Source organism: Lytechinus variegatus, chromosome 2 (assembly GCF_018143015.1).
Source record: "Lytechinus variegatus isolate NC3 chromosome 2, Lvar_3.0, whole genome shotgun sequence".
Lineage (NCBI taxonomy): Eukaryota > Metazoa > Echinodermata > Echinoidea > Temnopleuroida > Toxopneustidae > Lytechinus > Lytechinus variegatus.
Genome location: NC_054741.1, coordinates 35659766 through 35686821, shown reverse-complemented (window position 1 = coordinate 35686821; position 27056 = coordinate 35659766). Strand labels below are relative to the sequence as shown.

The following is a 27056-nucleotide window of genomic DNA, read 5'->3' as shown; positions in this document are numbered from 1 at the left end:
AAATGTATTGCCAAACGCCATTCGTGACAATGAGCAACCAGGAGTCCTTGTCGAAATTTGATGAATCAAAACAGTAGTTTCGTCCCTGACTCTGGACAAACGACATAGTGCAGCTCCGGCTGTTTAGCGGTTTTCGACAAAGACCCTCCCGGCGACACGACGTATGCTCCAGCGAATATTGCTCCGGGCTTAATTTCGTCCAAGATGTAGGCAGGGGCGGATCCAGGATTTTTGAAAAAAAGGGGGGCACATTTTCCTGAGGAAAATTTTGACAAGCAAAAAAATGATAATAAGGGTATTTCGTCCACGAAAAAGGGAGGGGCATACTTCTGTTTTGACGGCATTTTTACATTCCACATTTTAATTGTGCCTCTCAAAGGGGGGGGGCACGGGCCGGCTGTGCCCCCCCCCCCTTGAATCCTCCAGTGGATGTAGTGTGATGATTGCAATAGGGTTTCATGTTAGATTTAGGGTAGGGTTTAGTGTTAAACCCAGGGTTGAAGTTGGTCATTCGATTAGTGTGTGGAATTAAGAGCGGAACAATTGTCGCCGAGCAAATGTCATGGAACCGACCTCCCAGCTGGTCTTTGTCATTTTATGGGCATTCTCAAGACGTTTACTATGTTCTTGAATCTGTCGTGCAGTGCGGTGCAAAAACTGCCTCATTTCAAGACACTGCAAAAACACAATTTCAATGGCTTTCTTCCATCATTTTAAATAGTTTCAAACGATACTAAACTTGAAAATGAGTATCATAACTATATGAATAATACAAAAACAGAAAAAAAACTTAAATTCTGCATGTGCACGCAACCACCACCCCATAACCTCAACTATTTAGATGAACACATGGGGTTCGAGCACTAAATAGAAACATTCCAAAATAGTCACTTTGTACAGAAAATGACAAGGGATTAGCTCTTAATTCTATATAAAAGAAATGAAAAATGATCGTTCCTATTTATACTTCGTCAATCAATGATTCATCATCCAAAAAGTCGATTACAACCCCAATCAGTTGTTTACATACATGTAGTTTGAATAGTTTGTGGGGAAAATCCTCAGAGATACTTTCAGAGCAAGTGATGAGTTAGTTCATTATTTTATTTTTTAATGAAAACATTCTTTTTTTGGGGGGGTCTATCAATGATCTTTTATCCTAGGATGCGAATTACAACCCCTAGAAATTGCTAGATTAGGTTTGGCGCGTTTTTTTTTTATTTAGAAAAATCCAAACTCGTCACTTTTAAAAGAAAATTACGAGGGGAATTTTAGTACATGATTTTATTTTAAAAAACACAAATATTTCTTCTATACTGGTTGGGCTCTCGTAACTGCAGAAAGGCAAAAGATGGAAATTTCATGATTTTTACCTTATATGCCTTTTCCTCTTGCCATTTAAAATAATGTGATCTTTAATATCGTTGTTCAAAATGCCACAAATACCGTTCCTTACAAAGAGCCATATATTATTTCTAAACCAAAACAAGAGTTTCTCCGAGCCATTTTAGGGGTAAAAATGCATGGTAACATTCTTAATTTAATTTAGTTTATCCAATGGTGTTTACAGGGGCGGCGGAACGTATTTTTGTTTGGGTGACAAAGCCAAAAAAATTGTGATATTCTAACCAGAAAACTGGAAATTCAAGGCATTTCATTTATCCACAAACAGAATGAATACCTTAATAAACAATAATTTGGTGAGAGCGCAAAACACAAGCGAAAAATGCGTGATATTCAGACCTTAAATGTATTAGGTTTTACTTCAAAAATGATTTTTCATTTTGAAAATTTGAAAAAAGCCACATTTCATTTTGAAAAAAAAAGCATTTTCCATTTTGCAAAAAAGGCATTTTCCCTACGAAGAATGGGGGACACTTGGCTCCCATGCTCCCCCCCCCCCCCCGTTCCACCGCCCCTGGGTGTTAATATTAATGTAATTTCTCTCCCCTTTCTTCACTTTACTCCTGCATGCGCGATATCCTCTCTTTCACGTCCCCACCCCCCACCAACAGTGGAGGAGGGGAGGAGTTCCAAAGAATGAATAATTCCAGGGTTTGTGGTATAGGAATGAACACACAAGTCCAACAATCTGACGAATACAATCAAGCATTATATAATATGTAGGAATTTAATTTTGAAAAATTTAAAAAATAGCAATTTGTACTCATTTATTATACATCGTCTCATAAAAAACATATAACATAGTCCACTATTCATGTCTTCAACAGAGTCTGAGTCACTTGGACTTAACTGATTTGAGACTAAGTCATAAGTTGGAATTGGCTTTGGTCAATCAAAATAATTTACAATACTAGTAACTACATACAGCTTTTCTAGAGCTCGGCCCCATCTTACAAAGAGTTACGATACTAATGATCTGATCATCTTAAACTATATGGCAATCCAAGAATGTCATAACATTTTTATTTTCTCAAGGAAATTTGCATGACGTCCTTTGTAAACCAAGAGAAGCATGCTGAATTTACAAGAAAACAATGAATGTATGTTTATACATCACATTTCGAAAATATTTCGAGTGAACATGCATTTTAGATGTTGACGTTGCTGGATTTCCATAGTTGTGGTTGATCGGATTAATCGTAAAAACTCTTGGTGAGACGGGGCCCAGATTTAGGACAGAGATTTAACATCTTTCCCTGAGCATACATATAAAATATACAGTCTGCAGGTTTCAGATATTTCTTTCCACGAACCTTTAGAACTAAAACCACCCCCAAAACATTGATTTTCATGATCTAAAATCTTTTTGTTACGCACCTCAATGTGTTTTTTTTTTAATGCCAAACATTGCACAGTCAAAAACATCTGAATAAAAGAGTATACAGCAGCAGCTAAGCCTCTGACAACCTCTTGCAGGTCTACCTAATATCAGCAACACAAGTGTTATTTCAGTATGGTTGAAGGTATTATGGCCATGACAGCCATGTTAAAGTTGTTGTGATCTCTGATAATAACATGATATAGTTGTATTTTCCCGTCTCAATAAATTAAATCAATTTTGTTCTCCTTTTCCTATTTTTTCTTATTTTCAGAATGTTCCTTGATTATAATATATATTGTCCATAAAGACTATTACATGCAGATATAAAGCAAGTGTGATGAATATCATACAGTATACTTGCAAAATCACATTCAAGTAGTGATTGACAGCTGGAATATTTTGCACAAAGTACTCAACACATATATTCACTTTTTTTCTTTAGGTTTTAGTTTGTGCATCATACTCTCATAAGAACAGTAGCTGAATATAAGACTTTGCCATACGTTTCAACAGGAATCCCATCCTTTGCCTTTCAAATTGGCTTTCCTGTATTCTCAATATTTTGTCTCGATCTTGGAGTATGATGACTGCAAGGAAAATACTATGCATGATTCCCGCTGAAACCCACGGTGTGCATTTATGTTAGTTACCTACACTACTCAAACTGGAGTACTACTCTGTCAATGCTGACAAACAACCTGCACATATGTGCTAAAACTACTCTGTAATATATTAACATCATGATGAAGATACGATATGCATAAATGTTCGAATTCTACAAGTACTATAAGTATTATTATCCACTTCTATTTGCAACACATAATTATACAGAATAAATATATTTCAATCATTATTCAACTAAACTATTATATTGCTTGCATAAAAATACTTATTAATAAAATATCCATATAATTTCCACACAATATCTAGTCAATCATAATTTTGTACAACTCTGATCTTAATAAAAATGAAAGATTTTGTTCAATAGACAATTGAGTTGCCACACATCAATATGCACATAAAAGAGACACCGACTATCATTACAAGCACAATTTCTGTAGGGCATTGGGGTAGATGTATTAAATTTCCTTAGTAGTTTAAAAAGTCTACACATTGACAAATATTGTTTTCCTTAATGGGTACATTGTTCAAAAAAATCCTTGGTAAAAGCTATATAACAAGTAAATCATTGAAACCGTAACAGACGAGGGTCATTTTGATCTGTATTGCTGAGATACATGAACAAGTAAGGTGCATGGAATGTCATATCACGACGTGCATCATCATCACCAACATGATTATTATTGTTATTTTAATATACCAGCAAAGTGATCATTGATCATGGTTGGCGATGGCTTGTTCTGGTAGAAAGGCTCTCTCCCAGCCATACATCCATGATCCTCTACCCACATTAATCTCAATTTACGATCGGGACAGCAAAGGCACACTGGGTCTCGATACCTAGGTTGTAGTAATTCCCTTGGCCGTTCTTGTAGGTACTTGTCACCATGCGGAACCATCCCTGTTCAGCCTGTAAGGTGGAGAAATATAATTATATGTTTTCAGGCTGTACATGTATTTCTTAATATTTAGTTCTAAAATAGAGCTCCAACATCATCAAGCATGCAGTGAATCTGGTGCAAAATAAGAGCACAAGTTGTTGTGCCAGTTTCGAACACTGAATTGGGGAAGAAATTCCCTTAATCAATGCGCTTTTCCATTCTGCTGAGGGCATTTTTGCGTGCATGGAATGCACAAAAGTATGGCGTTGATGGTGTTCTTACACTGACATGATAAAGTGGTTTAAGAAAGTTTTGATATAAACAATACTCACATGCATAAAGAGAAAATTAATAACACCATAACATCGGTACTCTATAGGGAAATTTATTCATATATGACATCACATATCTTGTTCCCATTGCCAAAGGGAGGACCTCCAAAGCATTAGTGAGCAATTCAAATTCTCTTTATTTTGGTATTGCTGTGGACTATATTGTTGTTTGCTTTGGATTATATTGTTGTTTGATTCTTCTGCTCTCACAACTTCAAACCATGGTTTCATTTAAACACGAGTTCAGAATGCGGGCCTCTGTTTCTTCAGTCTGGTTTATTTGACATCCATGAAGGCCTACATACTCACCCAGGGTTGACCCCAGGAATTCCTCACAATCCAGTATTCCACTCCACTGTCATCCACTCCCCAGCCAGCTACAGAAACAATATGGTTGATCTGTATGATTGCGATGGGTGTATGAGAAAGAAAGTATGTAAGTAAGAAAGAAAGAAAGTTAGTATTTGATTCTATTGTGGGCAATATATTTGATGTTCCCCTCCTGCAAGTCACTATCTCATTGTTCAATTTTATTACGGTACTTTTTTTGGGTATGCATACAAACTAAAGACCTTAATAAAATCTGGCCTTTAAAATACATAACATTTGAACCTACACCTCCATAAACTATTTAATTTTAGAATTTTATTGCTATACAAACCACTGATGTACTTTGTACATTGCCTTATTGCCTTTATTATACTTATCTACCTTGAAGGCAGATAAAGGTCAGTATATAACACCCCTACAAACACAGATAATGGAATTTGAACTGACTTTAAATGTTATTTTATTGACAATCAACAAATCTAAAATAATTACAATGCACGAGGAACAGAAATTGGGGTAGACCTAATAATGTAACGTATATAAAGCAGAAAAATGAGAGCAAAATATTAGTGAAGGTCTGATGGTTTGAATTTGAATTATAAATCCATAAAATTTTGACTTTGTGATATCAGATACGAGCATATGTTGTGTTATCAGTCACATCAATTCATGTCCACTTCTATATCAAGGAGTCGCTTTCAAAGTTGATTACATGGGCATCATTCCATTCCATCCAACGTTGTGACCTGTTTTAAGGGCATTTCCTGCTGCAGCTGAATTAGATGAATTGTTCAATATAACGACTCTGTCATGTCTCCTGTTATTTATTCAAGTTCTGTTCAAAGAAAAGCCCTCAGATTGAAAATCCATCCCATTCAACTGTAGCAGAACACGCCCTTAATGCAGGTCACCACATACTATGGGTTGATGCCAAAGTAATTGATTTTGATAGTTACTTTCAGAAAAGAGAGGTGAGACACTGACATAGGATAAAAGGATTAATCCTGTACTGAAGAGAATCTGGATTTCTATTGTCACCCATCCAGTGATTATGAGACACAGGGTTACATAGGTGCATACCTCTGGCAGCATTGTGTGTGACTGATCAACTGGCTTTGAGAAAGTCTATGGTAGTGGATGAAAGCTCACCCATCCAGTGATTATAAGACACAGGGTTTACATGTGCATTCCTCTGGCAGCATTGTGTCTGACAGTCTATGGTAGTGAATGAAAGCTCACCCATCCAGTGATTATAAGACACAGGGTTTACATGTGCATACCTCTGGCAGCATTGTGTCTGACTAATCAAATGGCTTTGAGAAAGTCTATGGTAGTGGATGAAAGCTCACCCATCCAGTGATTATGAGACACAGGGTTATATAGGTGCATACCTCTGGCAGCATTGTGTGTGACTGATCAAATGGCTTTGAGAAAATCTATGGTAGTGGATGAAAGCTCACCCATCCAGTGATTATAAGACACAGGGTTTACATTTGCATTCCTCTGGCAGCATTGTGTGTGACTGATCAAATGGCTTTGAGAAAATCTATGGTAGTGGATGAAAGCTCACCCATCCAGTGATTATAAGACACAGGGTTTACATTTGCATTCCTCTGGCAGCATTGTGTGTGACTGATCAACTGGCTTTGAGAAAGTCCATGGTAGTGGATGAAAGCTTGCCACAAATAGTTGATAAGGTTGTTAAATTTAAGAATTATTGAAAATCATATCACATGATAGATGGGAGAGCTGCTCGGGAATGATGTCACAAATTAAACATTTTAAACATTCAGAAATTTTCAACCTTTGATGATGAATTTTCATCAAAACTTTCACCAATATTTTTTCTCCTAATTTTCCTGCTTTTACGAAAATCAACCAACTGCCAGGGTAATCTTTCCCTTTATTCACAAATACACTTTGAGGTAAATTTGCATTCACTGGCTTTTGCAACATAAAGGATTTCAATACTCAGCATTTTCAATTTATTACCCACTAGTTTCACACCATAAAAGCTGGAGAGTGAGAAGGATGCTGACGGGCCCAGACTTTTTCAGTCGAAGGTACCCTTGTGGTTATCCAATTGATATATAATTAAAATCATCTAATTGAGAAACATTTGTCTTTGACTTACCCCGCTGCTTTCATGGTATTCAGCATAGATTTTTCCTCCCTGGAAAGCATCCAATGCAGGCGTTGCCATGATTCCACAGCTACAGGGTAATCCAAAATAGAAACACAAAATAATAATAAAAGTCAAGGGAAAACTTTGTTTCACTTGTTCAGACATAATATGGTAGTTTTATATTCACTTGGTCTGAGGGAACATGGCTAGCAAGGCTAGCATGCTCGCTTTGCAGAGCGTATACGTTCCCACACATCCAAGGGTGAGAAGCACGCTTGCAAATCAACTTCCTCATGAACACTTGCTTTGAACAAAATCAAAATATGTTTTCCTGGAGCAAATGCATACTCCATGTAACAGAAGAAAAGTTGCTAGTCACATGATCGGCTGGTAAACAATTATTTGATTATCATATATGAAGTAAATGTAACTAGTGCAGATGCAGGACCAATCAGATCCTTTAAATAATTAGAGAAAAATATTGAAGTTTTGCCCTGATTTGTAAGGACTGAATCATCAGTCATGTCACACATGCAATTATTTGAATGATCACAATTGCACTGTAGTACAAGCAATTTCACAATAAAATATGACGATATCAAAACAGAATTTAAAGAAGAATGATATTTTTTTTCCTGTTTGCAGAAATTCTGTGACCCTTAAAAAACCCAAGAATTCTTTTTTTAACAGCATTCCATAATAGTTATAATACATGCAGATCAATAAACTTTAACAATAACAAAATCAAATTGGTTTAACTTCTTTGTTATTGCAAATAAAAATCAGTCAAACGTATCTAGTATTCTCAGGCAATATAATTTGAAAATAATGACTAGCATTTCTGCATTTTTAAACACAGAATATAGATGATGAAGAACAGTCTCTTCTTTGCAGGGGGAGAGGGGGCACTTCGTGGAATGAATACTGAAGGTATAAGGTTATACATGCCATCATTACCTGATTGGTCCTCGACTGAAGATCTCAGACATCATATTTTCACGCCCTGCCACATTGCCGTATTCTGACACCTTGTGTAGTGTGTAATTCTTCAGAACGTGACACTGACCAAATGTTGTACAAGTACCACATGTATTGAATGGATCACAATCTGAAGGAAAAAAAAGGAGCAGTACCAGTGTAAGAAATCCTGGGGCCTGTTGCATAAAAATTTTGCTATCAAAAAAAACCTCTGACAAATAAACCAAATATCTGGCAAACAAACTATGCCATTGAAACTTAAGTTAACACATTAAAAAACTCAGGCGAAACACTGTCAAAGTTTTTTTTTCTTTTTATGGAACAAGCCACTGGGGTAGCAGAAGTACAACTAGTAAAAATAGTAATAGAAGTAGTATTAGTAGCCGCAATGGAATTAAATTGAATGCGTTACTATGTTTTTCCAGGTAGCAGCAACAGGAGTAGAATTAAATGTAGTAGTAGTCAGGGGCCAAGGAATGGTTTTCAAAGGGGGGTAGCTGAGCCAAATATGGGGGGTGACCATGTAAACAAGTGGAATGCCTCTGGCCGTCTCACCTGCATCACGCGGTTCAATATAGCAGCAGTGCTGACTATGAATACTACTCTAACTCGCACAAGATGTTCAGTGATACATGGTTACTCTTATGTCCAAGTTTAATGAACTAGACCACTTTTTATGAACTAGACCAATAAACTTACAGAGATATGATGGTTATTCAACAAAAAACCCCAACATGGCCAAAGTTCATTGACCTTACATGACCTTTGACCTTGATCATGTGACCTGAAACTCGCACAGGATTTTCAGTGATACTTGATTACTCTTATGTACAAGTTTCATGAATCAGATCCATAAACATTCAAAGTTATGATGGTAATTCAACAGATACACCCAATTCGGCCAAAGTTCATTGACCTTTGACCTTGGTCATGTGACCTGAAATGAGCACAGGATGTTCAGTGATACTTGATTACTCTAATGTCCAAGTTCAATGAACTAGACCAATAAACTTTCAAAGTTATGATGGTAATTCAACAGATACCCCCGATTCGGCCAAAGTTCATTGACCCTAAATGACCTTTGACCTTAATCATGAGACCTGAAACTTGCACAAAATGTTCAGTGATGCTTGATTACTATTATGTCCAAGTTTCATTAATCAGATCCATAAACTTTCAAAGTTATGATGGGAATTCAACAGATATCCCCAATACGGCCAAAGTTCATTGACCCTAAATGACCTTTGACCTTGGTCATGTGACGTGAAACTCATACAGGATGTTCAGTGATACTTGATTAACCTTATGTCAAAGTTTCATGAACTAGGTCCATATATTTTCTAAGTTATGATGACATTTCAAAAACTTAACCTCAGGTTAAGATTTCGATGTTGATTCCTCCAACATGGTCTAAGTTCATTGACCCTAAATGACCTTTGACCTTGGTCATGTGACATGAAACTCTAATAGGATGTTCAGTAATACTTGATTAACCTTATGGCCAAGTTTTATGAACTAGGTCCATATACTTTCTAAGTTATGACATCATTTCAAAAACCTATCCTCAGGTTAAGATTTGATGTTGACGCCGCCGTCGGAAAAGCGGCGCCTATAGTCTCACTTTGCTTCGCAGGTGAGACAAAAATCACAATCATATGGTCGTTTTTATGTTTTTGTACATGGTTTTAGAAAAAAGTGGGGGGCTGAAGCCCACCCCCTCCCCCCACATCCATGGCCCCTGGTAGTAGTAGTAGTAGTAGTAGTAGTGGTACCATAGTACTACTTCTACTACTACTACTATAGGCAAGTAGGCAAAACATGTATAAAATGCTTTGTAAATGAGAGAAATGACAAAACAAAGGAGATGAATGAGGAGGGGGGAACAAAAGAAACAAGAGGTGTTAAGAACAAAAGAGGAGGAGGAAATGGTGAAGAAGAAAAAGGAATACCTTGATCTTTGGCTTGGTAATTATTACAGGTCTCATCAGGGATGCCGGTGTCATGGGCATACTGATACACACCAAGCATACCACCACCGTGGCAAGTACCAGCCCCACCACAGTCCAGGACGTTCTGAACAGACAGGTAAGTAGAGGGCCATGCCCCACCTCGCATGATGTTGATACGATCTGAGATGAAGACAAAAAACAATGTTCAATGTTCAACAAAATACTTTAAAAACAGCACATATTGCTACATGTGTAACAATATGCAGTGAAATTCAGCAGCCACAAGCTATGCAGAACGAATTTTTTGCATCATTTAATGGTGATCACCAGTTCACTGGTATGCTGGACGATCAAGGAAATAGAGCAGTTCATGAAAATTCATTTAGGTATACATGTTGTAGCTTCACAGTCAAATTCTAATTTTTGCATAAAGTAGCACAATCAATTCATATGAAAGGAAAATGAGAAATACTCTAAACTTGAAATAAAATTTAGTTGTGCAACTCCACACATAATTTTTCTACCATAATGCATATAACGATCATGTAATCTGAAGCCGCAATATGAGGGGTACCATAATTCCTATCCCCCCACCAAGACGGCACCAGGTTACTATGACAAGGGGGGGCAAGAAGAGCTTAAGAATACGTCATGATGTTTCACAACTGAGTTACAGGAGTACTATAGATTTAAACAGCCCAGATATCTCCTTTTTATTATGGTTTATCTCTCCTTCTTTCTTTTCCTTTTTTCACCATTTTCTCTTTTTTCACTAAAATACGGGCCAGTCACCTTGTCCCCTGCCTAGGACAATCATTTATGGAGATCAGAATGTGGTTCTGCTCTGGCGACAATTGCTCCGCTCTAAATTCCACAAATGGAATGACCAATTTCAACCCTAAATTTAGCACTATACCCTATCCTAAACCTTTACTTTCTTTGTACAAAGGTGGTTATCTTGACCAACCTTGATAGGTTTTTATGACCAACCAATTCCAATATTGTACCTTTTTATTGTCATTTGTATCTGTTTATTCTCTTGTTTTACATATACCTTACATTTTTTGGGCCTAATTATTGTCCATTGTATCTGTGGAAGCGCCGTGGTGTAGCGGTTCTGACTCTCGCCTTGTAATCAGAGGGTCGTGTGTTCGAATCCCACCATGGCCTAGCGCCCTTTGGCAAGGCGCCAATCCACACTTTGCCACTCTCACCCAGGTGCTAATTCACGTACGTGAACCACCTATAGGCTATGTATCAACTCAGCGGAGCCCGCCATTATAAAAGCCCTCTCGCGGTAGGTCGCCTAGCAATCTTGTTAGCGACGCATGTGAGCACCGTCTTGCTCACTCTCCAAAATGTATGCGATATTAAAATCCTAAAAACTAATGGAATCGTTAAAATTTAGTAAGGCTATGAATACTTATCATTTACATTGACTATCAGTGTATCAACCTATATCAGATTTACAAGCAAGTGTGGATAAGATTTCGAATTACCAGTAATTTTGATGAGTGATACAATATGCCAAAATTTATGAAAATATAGCGTAAATTTCATATAGCATTTCAAAATCGTTATTTTCAATATCTTCACAATTTTTCATTGTTTTAAAAAACATCTTATTACTTTAATTATAATTTTCCCGAACTGATAACGTTGGTAGGCTATTTTCTCCATCGCTTAAAAGGAAATGTCGGGCTTTCGAAATCAGGTTAATTTTTGTTATATTTCTAAAAGAAAATCGTTAGATTCGAGCTACTATACCGTTGTTCTCCTGAAGAAGAGTTATCATCTCATAATGTTGTGTAAATGATACATAACAATACAAATTACGAGTGTAGCAATCCATGTTGGATAACAGTTTTCAGTATGAGTTTCGTAATGAAGAGAAAAATTAGGTTCATTCTTAGCATGCTAGCCGCAGAATAATAAATTTTAGCGTGTGCAGACAGGGCTGATCGCCCTGACTGTCCGTTCGGATTATCCAGTCCGATACCGCGTCGGGTTGTATATTCCACGTACCTTTTCCCCTTGCGATGACCACTGTACAGTTTTAGTGTTTAATTTTGATACTCAATCTGTGAAATTAATAGTTAACCGATATCTAAAAGAGCTTGGAATATACCTGACACATAAATTATTTCATTTTCGGTAATTATTATTTCTTTCCTGAATTACAAAAAGTCAAACTGCCTAGTGTCAAGAATGTGTAACATTGACTGTATAGTTAAAAATTACAACATTATCAAGGTTTGGGAAATATCTTGTCATCAGTATCTCACGGTATATGTTAAACAGAAAATATAGAAAAAGTGTATATTTTGTAAATTCCACGGCCACCTTTTACCATCATGCGACATATAAAACCGACCTGCATGGCCGCCGGGGGGGGGGAGGTACTCAAATTATTTTAAAATCAAAGTAATAGCAATTTTATAGATCTGCAATATTCCTATCCATGCTCTCGTGATAATGACTTAAAATCATGGTGAGTTGCAATGGGGAGGGGTCGATGAGGGATACTGAAAAGGGCCAAAATGAGATTGCAGGCCGGTAGAAATAAGAGGGGCAAATATTAATAGGTTAGTTTTATTGGAGGAGAACTTGACCATAACAGATGGGAAGGAATAATATGAGACGGTTGAAATTTAGATTGGGAGAGCTGATCTTTGAGATATAAAATGTCACAAACACAAAAACAAAAGGAAGAGAGAACAGGGAGATTATAGGAGGAAAAGAGAAGCCCTTGCAATAAAATATATCAAACAGGCACTTGTCTGGGGCGAAAGTGAGTGATGATAACTTATGCCCGCCCCCCCTCCCTCCACTCCCTAGTCAATCTTGGTAGCAGAGACACCGAGAAGATGATTGATGAAAAAGGGGCTAATGGGACCCACAGAAAAAAAATCAGTAATCTTGAACAGGACAGCTTGAAAACTTATAGTAGGATCCTCATATTGTATAGAATTATAATTATGATAAAAGGTAAAATTCCACGATAAACAACAGGAATAAATATAAGAAAATAAGGTTATTTGAAAGAGAGTGGGAAAAGGACCCCCCCCCCCCTTTCTCCCGATCCGCTTGAGACACCTGAACCCGGCTCCCGGCCCTTCCTCTTCTTCTGTATATACCATCTCTTTAAGGCGACCGTGGAATTTACAAAAAATACAGTTCTATATTGTCTGTTTAACATACAGTGAGATACTGATGACATTCGGCAAACTTATATTTTCCAAATCTTGACAATTTCTATCATGATTCTTGACCTATAAGATTGACGTTTTGTAATTCATGCAGGAAAGAAATAATAATTCTCGAAAATGAAATCATTAATATGTGTCAGGTTTATTCCGGGCATTTTTCGATATCGGTATTTCACGGATTGAGTATCAAAATGAAGCACTATATAACTCAACAGAGGTCACTGCATGGGGACAAGGTACGTGGAATATACCACCCGACACCAGTATGGGACTAGATAATCCCGCGGGACACACCAGGGGATCAGCCATGTCTGCGCGCGCTAAAAATTATCATTCTGCGGCTCGCGTGCTAAGAATGAACTTGATTTTTCTCTTCATTACGAAACTCATCCTTAAAAATGTTATCTAACATGGATAACTACACTCCTAAAATATATTGTAATGTATCATTTACACAACATTATGAGATGATAACCCTCCTTCGGGCAAACAGTTGGTATAGTAGTTCGAATCTAACAATTTTCTTTTAGAAATATAACAAAGATTAACCTGATTTTGAAGGCCTCCCATTTCCTCATAAAGCCGAGAAACAGTAATCTATCAACGTTATCAGTTCGGGAAAATTATACTAAATGTAATAAGATGTTTTTTAAAACAATGAAAAATTATGAAAATATTTGAATTAAGGATTTTGAAATGCTATACAAAATTTACACTATATTCTCATAAATTTTGGCACTTTGTATCACTCATTAAAAAGGCTGGTAATTCGTAATATAACCGTCACTTGCTGGTAAATTCGGTACGAGTTTGTACACCGATAGTCAATGTAAATGATAAACATTCACAGCCTTACTAAATTTTAACGATTCTATTGGTTTTTAGGATTTTAATATCGCAGACATTATGGAGAGTGAGCAGAACGATGCTTACAGGCGTTGCTAACGGGGTTGCTAGGCGCGAAAATCCGATTTAGCTCCGCCCACTTTTTACACTGAGTTGGAGGGATTCACGTACGTGAATTGGGTACCGGTAGGAAACAACCGTCATTGTGGTTGGTTTAGCAAGTTAGCCCCTAACAGGCTGCTTGGAATGCTATGAATCCAGTGACCGGGTAATAATAATTGTGAAGCGCTTTGAACAGTCGTAGATTGATAAAGCGCTATATAAATGCCAATTATTATTATTATCATTATTATCTGTCATTAATGTATTCTATACTTTGTATCGATTTTTATTGCAATTGAATAAAACATTGAATTGAAACCTAACATGAAACCCTATTGAAACGGTAACGCTATATCTTAGATGAAATAAAGCCGGGAGCAATTGTCCCCTGAGCAAAAGTCCAAAGTAACTCACCTGCTAGAGCACTTGTTGTTCCCATTGCCCAGCAAGACCCACAGTATTGAGGGATGTGCTGGTTGCGGGTAGTACTGGCAAAGTTGGTGCCGTTCACATTCCTCCAATCAAATGCACTTGGTACAGCCCGAACTGATACGTTGGTTTTCCTGCAAATCAAAATGTGTGATAAAATGAAATTTGATTGAAACATCATTGGAGGGTCATACATATACACATAAATTATGAAATTGCCAAATTAAATTTCAAACTACATTCTGCATCAAGTTGTTTAACTTGATTTAATGTTCATATGAATAGTGTATTTTTGACGGTATTAATGTATAATTCAATGAAGTCACTGCACTCATTGATGAAGCCAACAATACAATATTTGGGTTGTATTCTCTGTTAAAAGCAGTAATGGAAGCAAGCTTTAATTTTATTATCATCTAGAGATGTCCAGTGATTTTCCATTTACAGGAAAACCAAAATGAAAAAAATTCACCATGGTTCTTTACTTTTCATGCAAAATTTCATTGAATTTCCCTTTGTAAAGCAGAATTTCACGTTTTTTCCATGTACATTTTCAATGACGAAACAGAGTTTCCATTTAATAGTTTAATCAAGTTTGTAATGGAACTACTAGATTTCACAAGCAGAAAAGAATGTTTGCAAAAACAGAAAATCACTGTCACTTATAATATTGGAAGTCTGATTCAATTGTGCTATGATTTGTTTTGACATATCATGTTTTTGCCAAGGGCAGCAGAATTCTCTGGACCTGACATCCTAACTTGATTCATTCCATGAAAACATGAAATAAAGTGTTAGTTCTTTTTTTATATTAACCCACAATAGTATTGACAAAATTCGAAGTGCTGTAGCTCTTCATATAATGGAACATATAAGTGCTTTACAAGTGTACTATTATCCCAATCCGATCACTTCACGGATCTCAGGAATTTCATTACTTTTGTTCTTTAAAGGTCAAGTCCACCTCAGAAAAATGTTGATTTGAAAAAGTAGAGAAAAATCAGACAAGCATAATGCTGAAAATTTCATCTAAATCGGATGTAAAATAAGAAAGTTAAGACATTTCAAATTTTCGCTTATTTTCAACAAAATAATTATATGAACGAGCCAGTTACATCCAAATGAGAGAGTCGATGATGTCAGTCACTATTTCTTTCATTTTTTATTGTTTGAATTACACAATATTTCAACTTTTACGAATTTGACGATTAGGACCTCCTTGCCTGAAGCACAAAATGTTAAAATAATGGACTTCTACGTGTTCAGGGAGGAATAAAACTTCATTTCACATGACAATGATGAGAAAATAAAAAAATTTCATATAACAAAATAGAAAAGAAATAGTGAGTGATGTGATCAACTCTCTCATTTGGATGTAACTGGCTCATTCATATAACTATTTTGTTGAAAATAAGCGAAACTTTAAAATGCCATAACTTTTTTATTTTACATCCAATTTTTATGAAATTTTCAGTGTTATGCTTGTTGGATTTTTCTCTTTTTATTCAAATCAAGTTTTTGTTGGGGTGGACTTGTCCTTTAACTCTTCATGCGTTCACCTGTAAACCCCCTGTGTGTTGCATTATTTTAGCAGTGATCCCCTCTACGCATGGGAAATGTGTGGTTGTGCAAAAAATGCGAACGAAACACGCCTACGGATGTGCAATAATGCGAACGTAACGCATGAAGAGTTAATCGTTATATTTCAACATGCCTCAGGCACATCATCATCTTGAAAAGATAATTTATTCAAGTATTGTCATAATAATTATTACTAATTTTCTAATGATAATTACCTGTGCATCATACAATTTTCCCATCACACCAAGAGCTCATAATTACATATGTATATTTGGCATCCCACAGTCTTTATCTTTTCCTTTCTTCACCCGCTTTATTTAATGATGGTGCTTGAAATAATTCAGTTTCATTTTCACTTATTAATCATAATGGTAAGTGTTTCAATGATCGAAACTATTTATTTGTTGCAGATACCATAATATATGTTTATAGGTAAAAATCGGTTTCGGCCTAAAATTTCAGCTTCGAAACATGTCATAAAACATCGAGCAACAAGTTTCGACCGAGGGCCTGAAATTTCTCCGAAAAGTAGCAGATTCCGGCTAGGATGAAGCTTGTCCAAATAGTATTATGTAAACAAAGTTCTTAGTTCCTGCCAAAGAAGTAAGTGTGCTTAGATATTGTTTTAAAAGGTTTTCTGAACCAATTATCTAAAATGTAAAAATGAAAGTGAAGAAAACCTTCAGGTTCACGTGGTTAAATGTTCATTTGCATAAATTTTGCATATTGTGAGGTCGCTGTATAGATAACAGAACGCGACAAGACTTGTATGAAAAAGGGTATAAAATTCATTGTGTTATACTTGTCAAGGACAAGGAGAACGGAAAGAAATAATTGAGTTGAGGAGAAATTATTTTGATGATAATTATTTAAGAAATAACATTAGTTTCTTTGGATAAAGAGGGATATGTACATGATGTAAGCTACGTAGATTTGGGACATGAAACCAAAACTGAAGTTAGCACACTAAATTTGCATTGTTATATAAAGCAATGAGTAGCAATGTCCAGGGTTATGAAAGCTTATATATCTATGGAATATTATTGACAGAGATATTATACAAGCATTTCAGATTTATGAAATAATTGAGTGTATTACGAATCAAACTAGACCAAAGCAATTTAATGTGGTTAGTCAAAGGAATTTAAGCAAACTTTTAAAGAGTTGTTTTGAGTAGGATTACAATTTGTCAAGTGAAATTTTTATACTTAAATTCAAGTTGAATTTATTGTATTTTCCTGGATATTTATTTTCCAGAACAAACATCAAAAGGATTACTGGTGTAGCTTTTTCTTGAATATTTGCTAGGAAAATAATGCAGATATTTCTTGAAGATATTTATGATTACTACTGATAATTTTATGGTTCTTTTGCAAAAGTCAATAATCACACAAAGAGACATGGATTGATGTTTCATTCAGGTTCATCATTTATTTTGATAAAGTACAATTCAAAGTGTGATTTGATATAGACAAAATATGTCTAATTTCCGGTTCAATTGTTTGTTCTTTACAGATTGAATTTTTTTCTTCATAAACCATAAACCATACTATTCAATTTCTGGTGGAACTTCGCTGAGTTGTTACTACGATGGCGGAGGACAAGAAGTCGCTGAAACTCAAGAGAAGGGGAGCGAAGGCCAGGCTTACCAGGCACAGTAACGGTCTTCAGATCTTGCTTAACAATAACAGAGAAGTGCCAGAAATTTAGTCTGCATACAGCAAGTTTGAGCAAGCATATGGAGACCTACAAGAAGCCCATGAGAACTTTACTATGACTATTGATGATGATGCTGAGTTTGAGATAGAGGAACAGTGGATGGATGATTGCCAGAAAGAATTCCTGAAACTGCAGATAGAGGTTACAGATTACTGTTCTCAAACCAGCTCAGGAGTCAAGACGCCAACAGAACAAGTACTACCACAGTTAGAGATGCCGCCAATGCAGGGAGGGTCTCCTATACCTCCAGAATCGGCAATCTTGTATCCCCCTCCACTGCAGAACCCAGACACTTCTCCAGGTATGTCAGATGCTAGATGCAATTTTAAGGTGGAGAAGCCGAAGTTACCCAAGTTTGCTGGAGATGTTCGGGACTATGAGATATTCAAGTCAGACTTCGTTCACATGGTTGATTCGCGTTATGGAAAACGTGATGCAATGACAATCCTGAGAAGCTGTCTCGTTGGCCGTGCACACGAATTAATCCAAGGCATAGGTCAGGATTATGATGCTGCCTGGGATCTATTAGATTCCATGTATGGAGATGCTAGAATTGTTGCAGATACAATAATCAACGACCTGAGCAAATTCAAACCACTGAAAGAGAACGAAGACAACAAATTTTGTGAGTTTGTCAACCTTGTTAGAAGAAGCTATAACATCCTTAAGCTAGTAGGAAAGAAGGGTGACATGGACAACAGTCACATGTTAGCAACCATAGAGAGAAAAATGTGCGCTGTTGATAGGAAGAATTGGTTTAGATACCAAGAATCAGAGAAGCAAGCTGCAAGCTTTGAAACTTTGTTGACATGGCTGAACCTGGAAATGAAAGCTAGGATGAGAGCGTCAGCACCATTGAGATCACAGATGCAAAGTGAAGGAAAGTCAGCAAATGTTCATCATTTGTCATACAAAGAAAAGAGCAAACCAGACCATAGTGATAGATACCATGAAGAGCAGCCACGAGACAGAGCTCAGAGACAACATCGCTGCTGGCATTGCAAGACTGATGAACACTGGGTAGATCAGTGTAAGCGTATAATCTCTATGGCTGCCCCAGAAAGACTGAAGTTCTTCAAGGAGAATAGATGCTGCTTTAGCTGCCTAAAGAAAGCAGGGAAAAACCACTACATGGCAAACTGTAGGAGAAGGCAGAAATGTCCAGAGCAAGGGTGCACTTACTATCACCATCCTTTGTTGCACTTTGAAGCCAGTCAACAGATGGAAAATGAGAGCGGTAAAAATGACATTAACGTTGCGACTACAGTTGGAGCATCGTTGCTGCCAATCTTATCCATAGACGTTGACAGTGATACTAGAGCAAACGTCCTGTTAGATAGCGGCTCACAAGTTAGTTTGATCAAAAATTCACTCGCCGAGAGACTCCAGTTGAAAGGCACCAAAACGAGCATCACAATCAAAAAGCTTGGCGACGTTGAAGAAGAGTTGGAAACTTTCAGATATAGAGTGCCGATTAGAGAAGCAAACACAACCAAGAAACACCAGATTATTGAAGTTGTCGGAGTCCCTTCGATAACAGAGGAAGAAGCTGTTAATCTGAAAGACCTCGCAGATCAATTTAATATCCCTAACCTGAACAGAGATAGTGGGCCAGTGGAGATCTTGATTGGAATAGATCATCCAAAATACATAGTAGGTGGTAAACTAAAGAAGAGAGGTAACTTCATAGCAAGAAAGACTCCATTAGGATGGGTGATCTTTGGTGGCACAGAGAAGCGAACCACATGTGTCAATGTCCTTCATGTAGCAGTTCAGAGTCCAGACTTGTCAGAGTTTTGGCGAATGGAATCTCAAGGTGTAAGTTGTCAGTGCCAAGAGACTAAGTTAACCATTGATGAACAGAAAGAGGAAGAGATCATCAGAGCTTCTTCACAGAAGAAAGGAAAGCAGTGGGAAATTGGCTATCCATGGCAAAGGGATCCTAATGAACTACCAGATAATAAGAGTCAAGCAGTGAAAATCCTTGAGTCAACTGAAAAAAGACTATATAGAAACCCAGAGCACGCGGAAGCGTACAACAAGCAAATCCATGAACTGGAAGAAATGGGGTTTGCTAAGAAACTCACAGCAGCAGACATCGAGAAGTATGAAGGACCAGTTCATTACATATCACATCATGCTGTTGTAAGACCAGAAAAAAAGAGCACCCCTATCAGAATTGTTTTTAATTCTTCTGCATCTTACCAAGGTCATCGATTAAATGAATACTGGATGAAAGGTCCTGATCTCTTGAACAGTATGGTCGGAGTGCTCTTGAGATTCAGGGAAAATGAAGTGGCCTTGTGTGGGGATATCTCCAAGATGTACCATCGTGTGTCAATCCCTGAGAGAGATCAACATGTCCATAGGTTCTTATGGAGAGACATGGATGGAAACAGAGAACCTGATGTCTACATGATGAAGGTTGTCACTTTCGGTGACAAACCAGCCCCTGCAATCGCCCAGATTGCTCTGAAGCTTACAGCAGAACAAGGAGAGTGTACACATCCTCATGCTGCTTCTGTTTTGAAAAGGAATGTGTATATGGATGACATATGCGACTCTGTACAGACTGTAGATGAAGCCAGGAAACTAAGTGCAGAGATAGATGAAGTGTTAAATGACGGAGGCTTCAAAGTCAAAGGGTGGATTTCCAATGAATCTGATGTGGGAGACCTCACCCAAGGAAAGATGAAATTACTAGATGACATAGCTGAGGAGAAGGTCCTAGGAGTAGTTTGGGACAGAGAAAATGACACCTTCTCTTACAAAGTAAAGCTGAGAGACAGTGTACTGAATTCAAGATTAGATGGAGAGAGTCAAGAAAGATTAACCAAGAGGAAAATCCTAGGTCAAATCGCCCACATATATGACCCCCTAGGATTTGCTGCCCCAGGCCCAGTGATTGTAAGAGCCAAGATAGGGATGCAGAAATTGTGGCAAAGAGGCTACAACTGGGACGATCCTCTTACTGAAGAAGAAGATGCGGACTGGAGGCTTCTGTTCGAGGAAATGAAAGGACTGAATGAAGTATCTCTCGAAAGATGTCTAACACCTCCTGAAGCTCAAGGTAAACCAGTGTTGTGCATTTTCTCTGATGCATCAGAAAATGCTTATGGTGCATGTGCGTATCTAAGGTGGCAAACCGGAGATGGCAAGTTCGAGACTCGCTTTGTTGCATCCAAGTCAAAGGTAGCACCATTAAAGACATTGACAATACCCAGATTGGAGCTACAGGCTGCCGTGTTAGCTGCCAGACTGTACAAGTCGATCACTGAAGAGATGAGATTAGAAGTTGAGAAAGTAATGTTCTTCACGGACAGCATGATAACTCTACAGTGGATCAAGTCTTCGGCCAGGATATATAAGCCTTTTGTGTCAAGCAGAATAGGGGAGATTCAGACTCTCACTGACCCCTCAAGCTGGAAACATATACCTGGTGAAGATAACACAGCAGACAAAGTGTCAAGAGGAATCGCAGTAAACGACCTTATGAAAGAATGGAAGTGCGGTCCTAGATTCCTGCATCTCGACGAAACAGAGTGGCCAGTAGACAAGGTGAATATCGACCAGAGTCTTGAGAATCTAGAGAGACGAAAGATTAATCAGACAGTGTTAGTTGTCAACAGCACATCAATTGCCCCCATCGAATCTGAACATTTCTCAAGTTGGCGAAAGTTAGTCAGAGTGACTGCCTACGTTCTCAGATTTGTACGGATTCTCAAGTCAAAGCTCAAGAAAGAATCCATGCCAGAAGCTGATGTGACATTAGCCCCAGCAGAGTTGGAGAAAGCTGAGCTATATTGGACAAAGGAAGCGCAAAAGGGTCTGAAAAGCAGATTTGAGAGAGGAGAGTTCAGAACCCTTACTCCTTTCATTGATAACGAAGGAGTAATCAGAGTAGGAGGAAGAGTTGAGAACTTAGTGACATCATATGAATCTAGACATCCAGCTCTACTCCCAGGTTCCAATCACATAGCTCTACTTTTCACACGTCACGTTCATGAGATTGGACACCCAGGTGTTGAGACGACAACCGCCAAGGCGAGACGCAAGTTTTGGATATTACAAGGACATCGTTTGGCAAAAACCATCAAGCATCGCTGTGTTAAATGCAGGTCAACAGAATGCAAGCGTGAGACCCAGAAGATGGCTGATTTACCTAGTAATCGTGTCGCACCTCACACTCCACCATTTCATTACACCTCCTGTGACTATTTTACCTCCTGTGACTATTTTGGCCCCTTTCAAGTAAAGGTTGGTCGTAATAAGAGGGCCAAGCATTATGGTGTAATCTTTACATGTCTAAATACGCGTGCCGTTCATCTGGAAATGGCAACTGACTGTTCAACAATGGAATTTCTCCAAGTCCTAAGGAGATTCTTATCAGTGAGGGGACGACCAACTCAGATCCTTAGCGACAATGGAACGCAATTTGTGGGAGCTCAACGCGAACTTCGCGAGATGATATCGGGATGGAGAGAAGATGAGCTCAAAGATTTCTGTGCAGATAAGGGGATACAGTGGAAGTTCATCACCCCTAATGCACCCCACCAAAATGGGTGCGCTGAATCTCTTGTTAAAAGTGCCAAAATATCAATCAAGAAAGCAATTGGTGAGCAAGTGCTCACACCATTTGAGTTGTATACATGCTTTCTTGAAGTAGCTAACCTTATGAATGAGAGACCGATAGGACGGAAATGCAATGACCCAGATGATGGAAATTATTTGTGTCCAAATGATATGTTGTTAGGCAGGTCTTCTAGAAATGTCCCACAGGGTCCATTTAAGCAAACCAAGAATCCTCGCGATCACGTAGAATTTGTTCAGCTAATAGTGGATTCTTTTTGGAAGCAGTGGTCTCAAAACGTCCTACCACTGTTAGTACCATGTAGAAAGTGGAACACAGATCGAAGGAACGTTAGAGTTGGTGACGTTGTAATGACTGCAGAGAGCAATGCAATCCGTGGAAAGTGGACTATAGCAAGAATAATTCAGGTTTATCCGGGACCTGATGGTAAAGTTCGAAATGTGAAGCTAAAAACTGTTTCCGGAGAGTATCGTAGACCCATTACAAAACTAGCGGTCATCTACCCAACAGAAGGTTATAGTGACTAAATTAAAGACTTTGAGACTGAACTTTCATTTGAGCTCAATTCATTGAAAATTATTGATATGATATACATGTATTTATTCATTTGCATGTCATGTGATAGATATTTGTTTGAGAAATTTCAAGTTTTCAAAAAGTCTCCTCATCCGGTGGGGCGGGAGGATTTTTTTGGTGATCGAAACTATTTATTTGTTGCAGATACCATAATATATGTTTATAGGTAAAAATCGGTTTCGGCCTAAAATTTCAGCTTCGAAACATGTCATAAAACATCGAGCAACAAGTTTCGACCGAGGGCCTGAAATTTCTCCGAAAAGTAGCAGATTCCGGCTAGGATGAAGCTTGTCCAAATAGTATTATGTAAACAAAGTTCTTAGTTCCTGCCAAAGAAGTAAGTGTGCTTAGATATTGTTTTAAAAGGTTTTCTGAACCAATTATCTAAAATGTAAAAATGAAAGTGAAGAAAACCTTCAGGTTCACGTGGTTAAATGTTCATTTGCATAAATTTTGCATATTGTGAGGTCGCTGTATAGATAACAAAACGCTACAAGACTTGTATGAAAAAAGGGTATAAAATTCATTGTGTTATACTTGTCAAGGACAAGGAGAACGGAAAGAAATAATTGAGTTGAGGAGAAATTATTTTGATGATAATTATTTAAGAAATAACATTAGTTTCTTTGGATAAAGAGGGATATGTTCATGATGTAAGCTACGTAGATTTGGGACATGAAACCAAAACTGAAGTTAGCACACTAAATTTGCATTGTTACATAAAGCAATGAGTAGCAATGTCCAGGGTTATGAAAGCTTATATATCTATGGAATATTATTGACAGAGATATTATACAAGCATTTCAGATTTATGAAATAATTGAGTGTATTACGAATCAAACTAGACCAAAGCAATTTAATGTGGTTAGTCAAAGGAATTTAAGCAAACTTTTAAAGAGTTGTTTTGAGTAGGATTACAATTTGTCAAGTGAAATTTTTATACTTAAATTCAAGTTGAATTTATTGTATTTTCCTGGATATTTATTTTCCAGAACAAACATCAAAAGGATTACTGGTGTAGCTTTTTCTTGAATATTTGCTAGGAAAATAATGCAGATATTTCTTGAAGATATTTATGATTACTACTGATAATTTTATGGTTCTTTTGCAAAAGTCAATAATCACACAAAGAGACATGGATTGATGTTTCATTCAGGTTCATCATTTATTTTGATAAAGTACAATTCAAAGTGTGATTTAATATAGACAAAATATGTCTAATTTCCGGTTCAATTGTTTGTTCTTTACAGATTGAATTTTTTCTTCATAAACCATAAACCAGTAAGTATTAATATGTCAATTTGTCAAAGTGTCTTCTAGGTTCCAGAAAGGGAAACATCGCTAGAATTTCACTTTGGCAGGCAGTCATGTAAAGATGGTCTGAAACTACATGTACATGTAAACAATAACAAAAATTACAACAATTCAGTTGCTTCATGTTAGAGTCCACAGGGACAAGAGTGCAAGGTTTGTTTGTTTTTTTTCGTCTCCTAGATTGTTTCTTTTCATAAGCATTTATATTACATGTTAAAAGATTCTTTTTTTCTGTACTAAATTATGGCCTACCCAATCTTCCAGTCAGGGCACTGGTGGGTGTTTCATAAAGCTGTTCGTAAGTTAAGAGTGACTTTAAGAACGGCTGGTGAACCTTTCTTCCGCGCTAAACAATTAATGATGAATACCATTTAACACAAGAAAGGATCGCCAGTCGTACTTTATCGTTCTTAACTTACAAACATCTTTATGAAACACACACCAGGCATGTCTGCAGTCTGTCAAGGCCCTGGGTACAAGTTTTAATGAGGGGATGCTGGATGTTTTGTTCATTGGGTTGTCTTCAGAAAGAAATATCAGTATTGCCCCCAAATCTCCATCAATGGGGAGCAATAACCTTTTTCGTTTTATGCTTGTCTCCCCGATTTCCAGGGAGTGCTGCATGTGGTAAATAACATACACAGCACTCCTTGACAAATCATATTTTGGGGGGTGCTTCAGCACTCATTTACCAGGGCCATGCAGTCTATGCATGTCCAGCCATGTGGAGGAGAGCTCCATGGCCATTTCTTGTCCTAACTATACAGGCCATAACTTAATACAAAACTTGGAAGGAGAGGTTCTGTGATATGTAATGAAAACATGCTCATAAATCTTTGATTATTGGACCACATCATATGAGAATCCGAGTTGTAGAAATTGAATTTTAGTTTACAGGTATAAAGATATTAAGAATGTAATGTTGCAATTTTAATATTATACCTATATCTAGATTGCCATTGACATTTTTTTGGGGGACATGCTGTATAACTGCACTTCCAACGATTTTGAATAAAATTTTTACATACATTCACTTTGTATCAATTACAAGACTTTCCTGAACAAAAATCATTATCTTCATTCTTCTTTGAAGCTGTTGCAATAATGAACTATGTAAAGGTCTAAAATAGATGACAGTAGTATGAAATCTATAATATAAGCCTTTTTTAAACATTCAAAACAAATACTATCTTCCATCAGCTACAAACATGCAAATTTACTCCATTCTATTAGCATTACTCCCAGGTTCTTCGTTCATCAGCTCTTCATTAAGACTTTTCATAACAAAAAAGTGTGAAACCATTTGGTGTGATGAAATGACAAACTGATCTTTTCCTCACGGCCTTGAGAAAAAAATGATTGCAAAATGAATGTTTTCTCATGTGATGATACAACACATAACTCGCCTCAATTTGCAAGCTGTCAAACCAAAAGGCCTACGCTAGCTATAGTATTAAGTATCAAACTTACCGGACTTCCTTGATTCCTTCATCATAAGATGGATCGTAGCAAGGCTCCTTCTTGTCAAAACGGAGATGGGTACCACTAGTCCAACTCACCAACGTCACAAGGAAAATTATCAATCCCTTCATCTTGTCGCCAAAGGTGAACTCACTTTTGTTTTGAATCTTCCTATACATTGCAGATCAGATTAAGAAATATGCCAGACTGTAATTATTTGAATAGTAAACATTTTCCATAAGAAAATGAATTCCTTGAACTTGAACCATTAAAGTCATAAAAAAGGATTCAGTGTTTATATGGAGTGGGTCAGCTTCCTCCCCCCCCCACGTCACGAGTACACCCTCTGGCTCTAGTCTAGAAAAAGTAGAATATGTCGTTAGATCGCATAGGGCTAGGCCTAGGCTGGCTATGTCACATACGGTACACGTATGTGAAGGGGTCTAGATAAAATATTTTTCAACAGTTACAGCCTAGTAGTACAGGTAGTACAGGTGCAAAACCGCACTAGCTCTATTATACATCAATATTCCGGCATTATCGTGATATAGGGAACCACCGTCCACTTCGTAAGGGCTACAGCAGCGCTTTATTCAGTCACACGCACAGTTCCCTATTTCCACCTCCATTCACTTTGTACAAAAGTGCGCATACACAAATCCACAAGTGGTCCCCAAAACCACGATTTGGCCGGTATTCCTCATTATTACAATACACACAAAATTAGATTTAACAGCAACTGCACTAAAAGACTTTGTCACAACAAGCGAACCAGCGCGCGCCAGCAGCAGGCAAGAGACTCCACCGCCGGAGGCGGAGCCTTGGCCCGAGTTACGTGGACATGGTGGTTTTGGAGAAGAGATTGCAAGTGTGATGTGATAAACATGATGACAACATTTTAATTTGGATTAATACCTCTATTGCTAAAATACTCACCGATGAAGTCACTTGGTTTTGAGTTACCGATGAAATGAATATTCAGTAATTAAAGACTAAATTGAATGGCTTCGCTAATACCGTACCGGTACCGTACTTCGTTCGAGATTCGCTGCGATCGATGATGCATATTATGTGATCTTGTGACCGTAAGTCAGGTGACCTCCTGTAAAGTCTAGTCTATAATTTGAGACATAAAATTAGATAATGATGTATGTTCACAAAATAAAAATTCGAAAGCATTACATTCATATAAAGATGCATGAAATTATATTAACAATACCATTTTAG

General features: G+C 37.4%; 1 protein-coding gene across 1 annotated transcript; it reads right to left on the bottom strand.

Annotated features, from left to right (window-relative positions):
• Positions 1-2745: 2745 nt before the first annotated feature.
• LOC121407964 (cathepsin Z-like) lies at positions 2746-26885 on the bottom strand. The gene is made up of 8 exons (XM_041599242.1): positions 26852-26885; positions 25839-26000; positions 14573-14721; positions 10002-10181; positions 8032-8182; positions 7084-7162; positions 4929-5018; positions 2746-4316 (listed from the first exon to the last, which is right to left on the bottom strand). Exons 2-8 carry the CDS (start codon positions 25958-25960, stop codon positions 4203-4205), a joined length of 885 nt encoding a protein of 294 aa, XP_041455176.1. The 5' UTR covers positions 25961-26000; positions 26852-26885; the 3' UTR covers positions 2746-4202.
• Positions 26886-27056: the final 171 nt, after the last annotated feature.

Coding starts and splice junctions, on each gene's coding strand:
- LOC121407964 (XM_041599242.1), bottom strand. CDS start 25,960: ATGAAGGGATTGATAATTTTCCTTGTGACGTTGGTGAGTTGGACTAGT. Junction 8,183..10,001: donor TTACCAAGCCAAAGATCAAG/GTATTCCTTTTT, acceptor TTTTTCCTTCAG/ATTGTGATCCATTCAATACA. Junction 5,019..7,083: donor AATACCATGAAAGCAGCGGG/GTAAGTCAAAGA, acceptor GCAATCATACAG/ATCAACCATATTGTTTCTGT.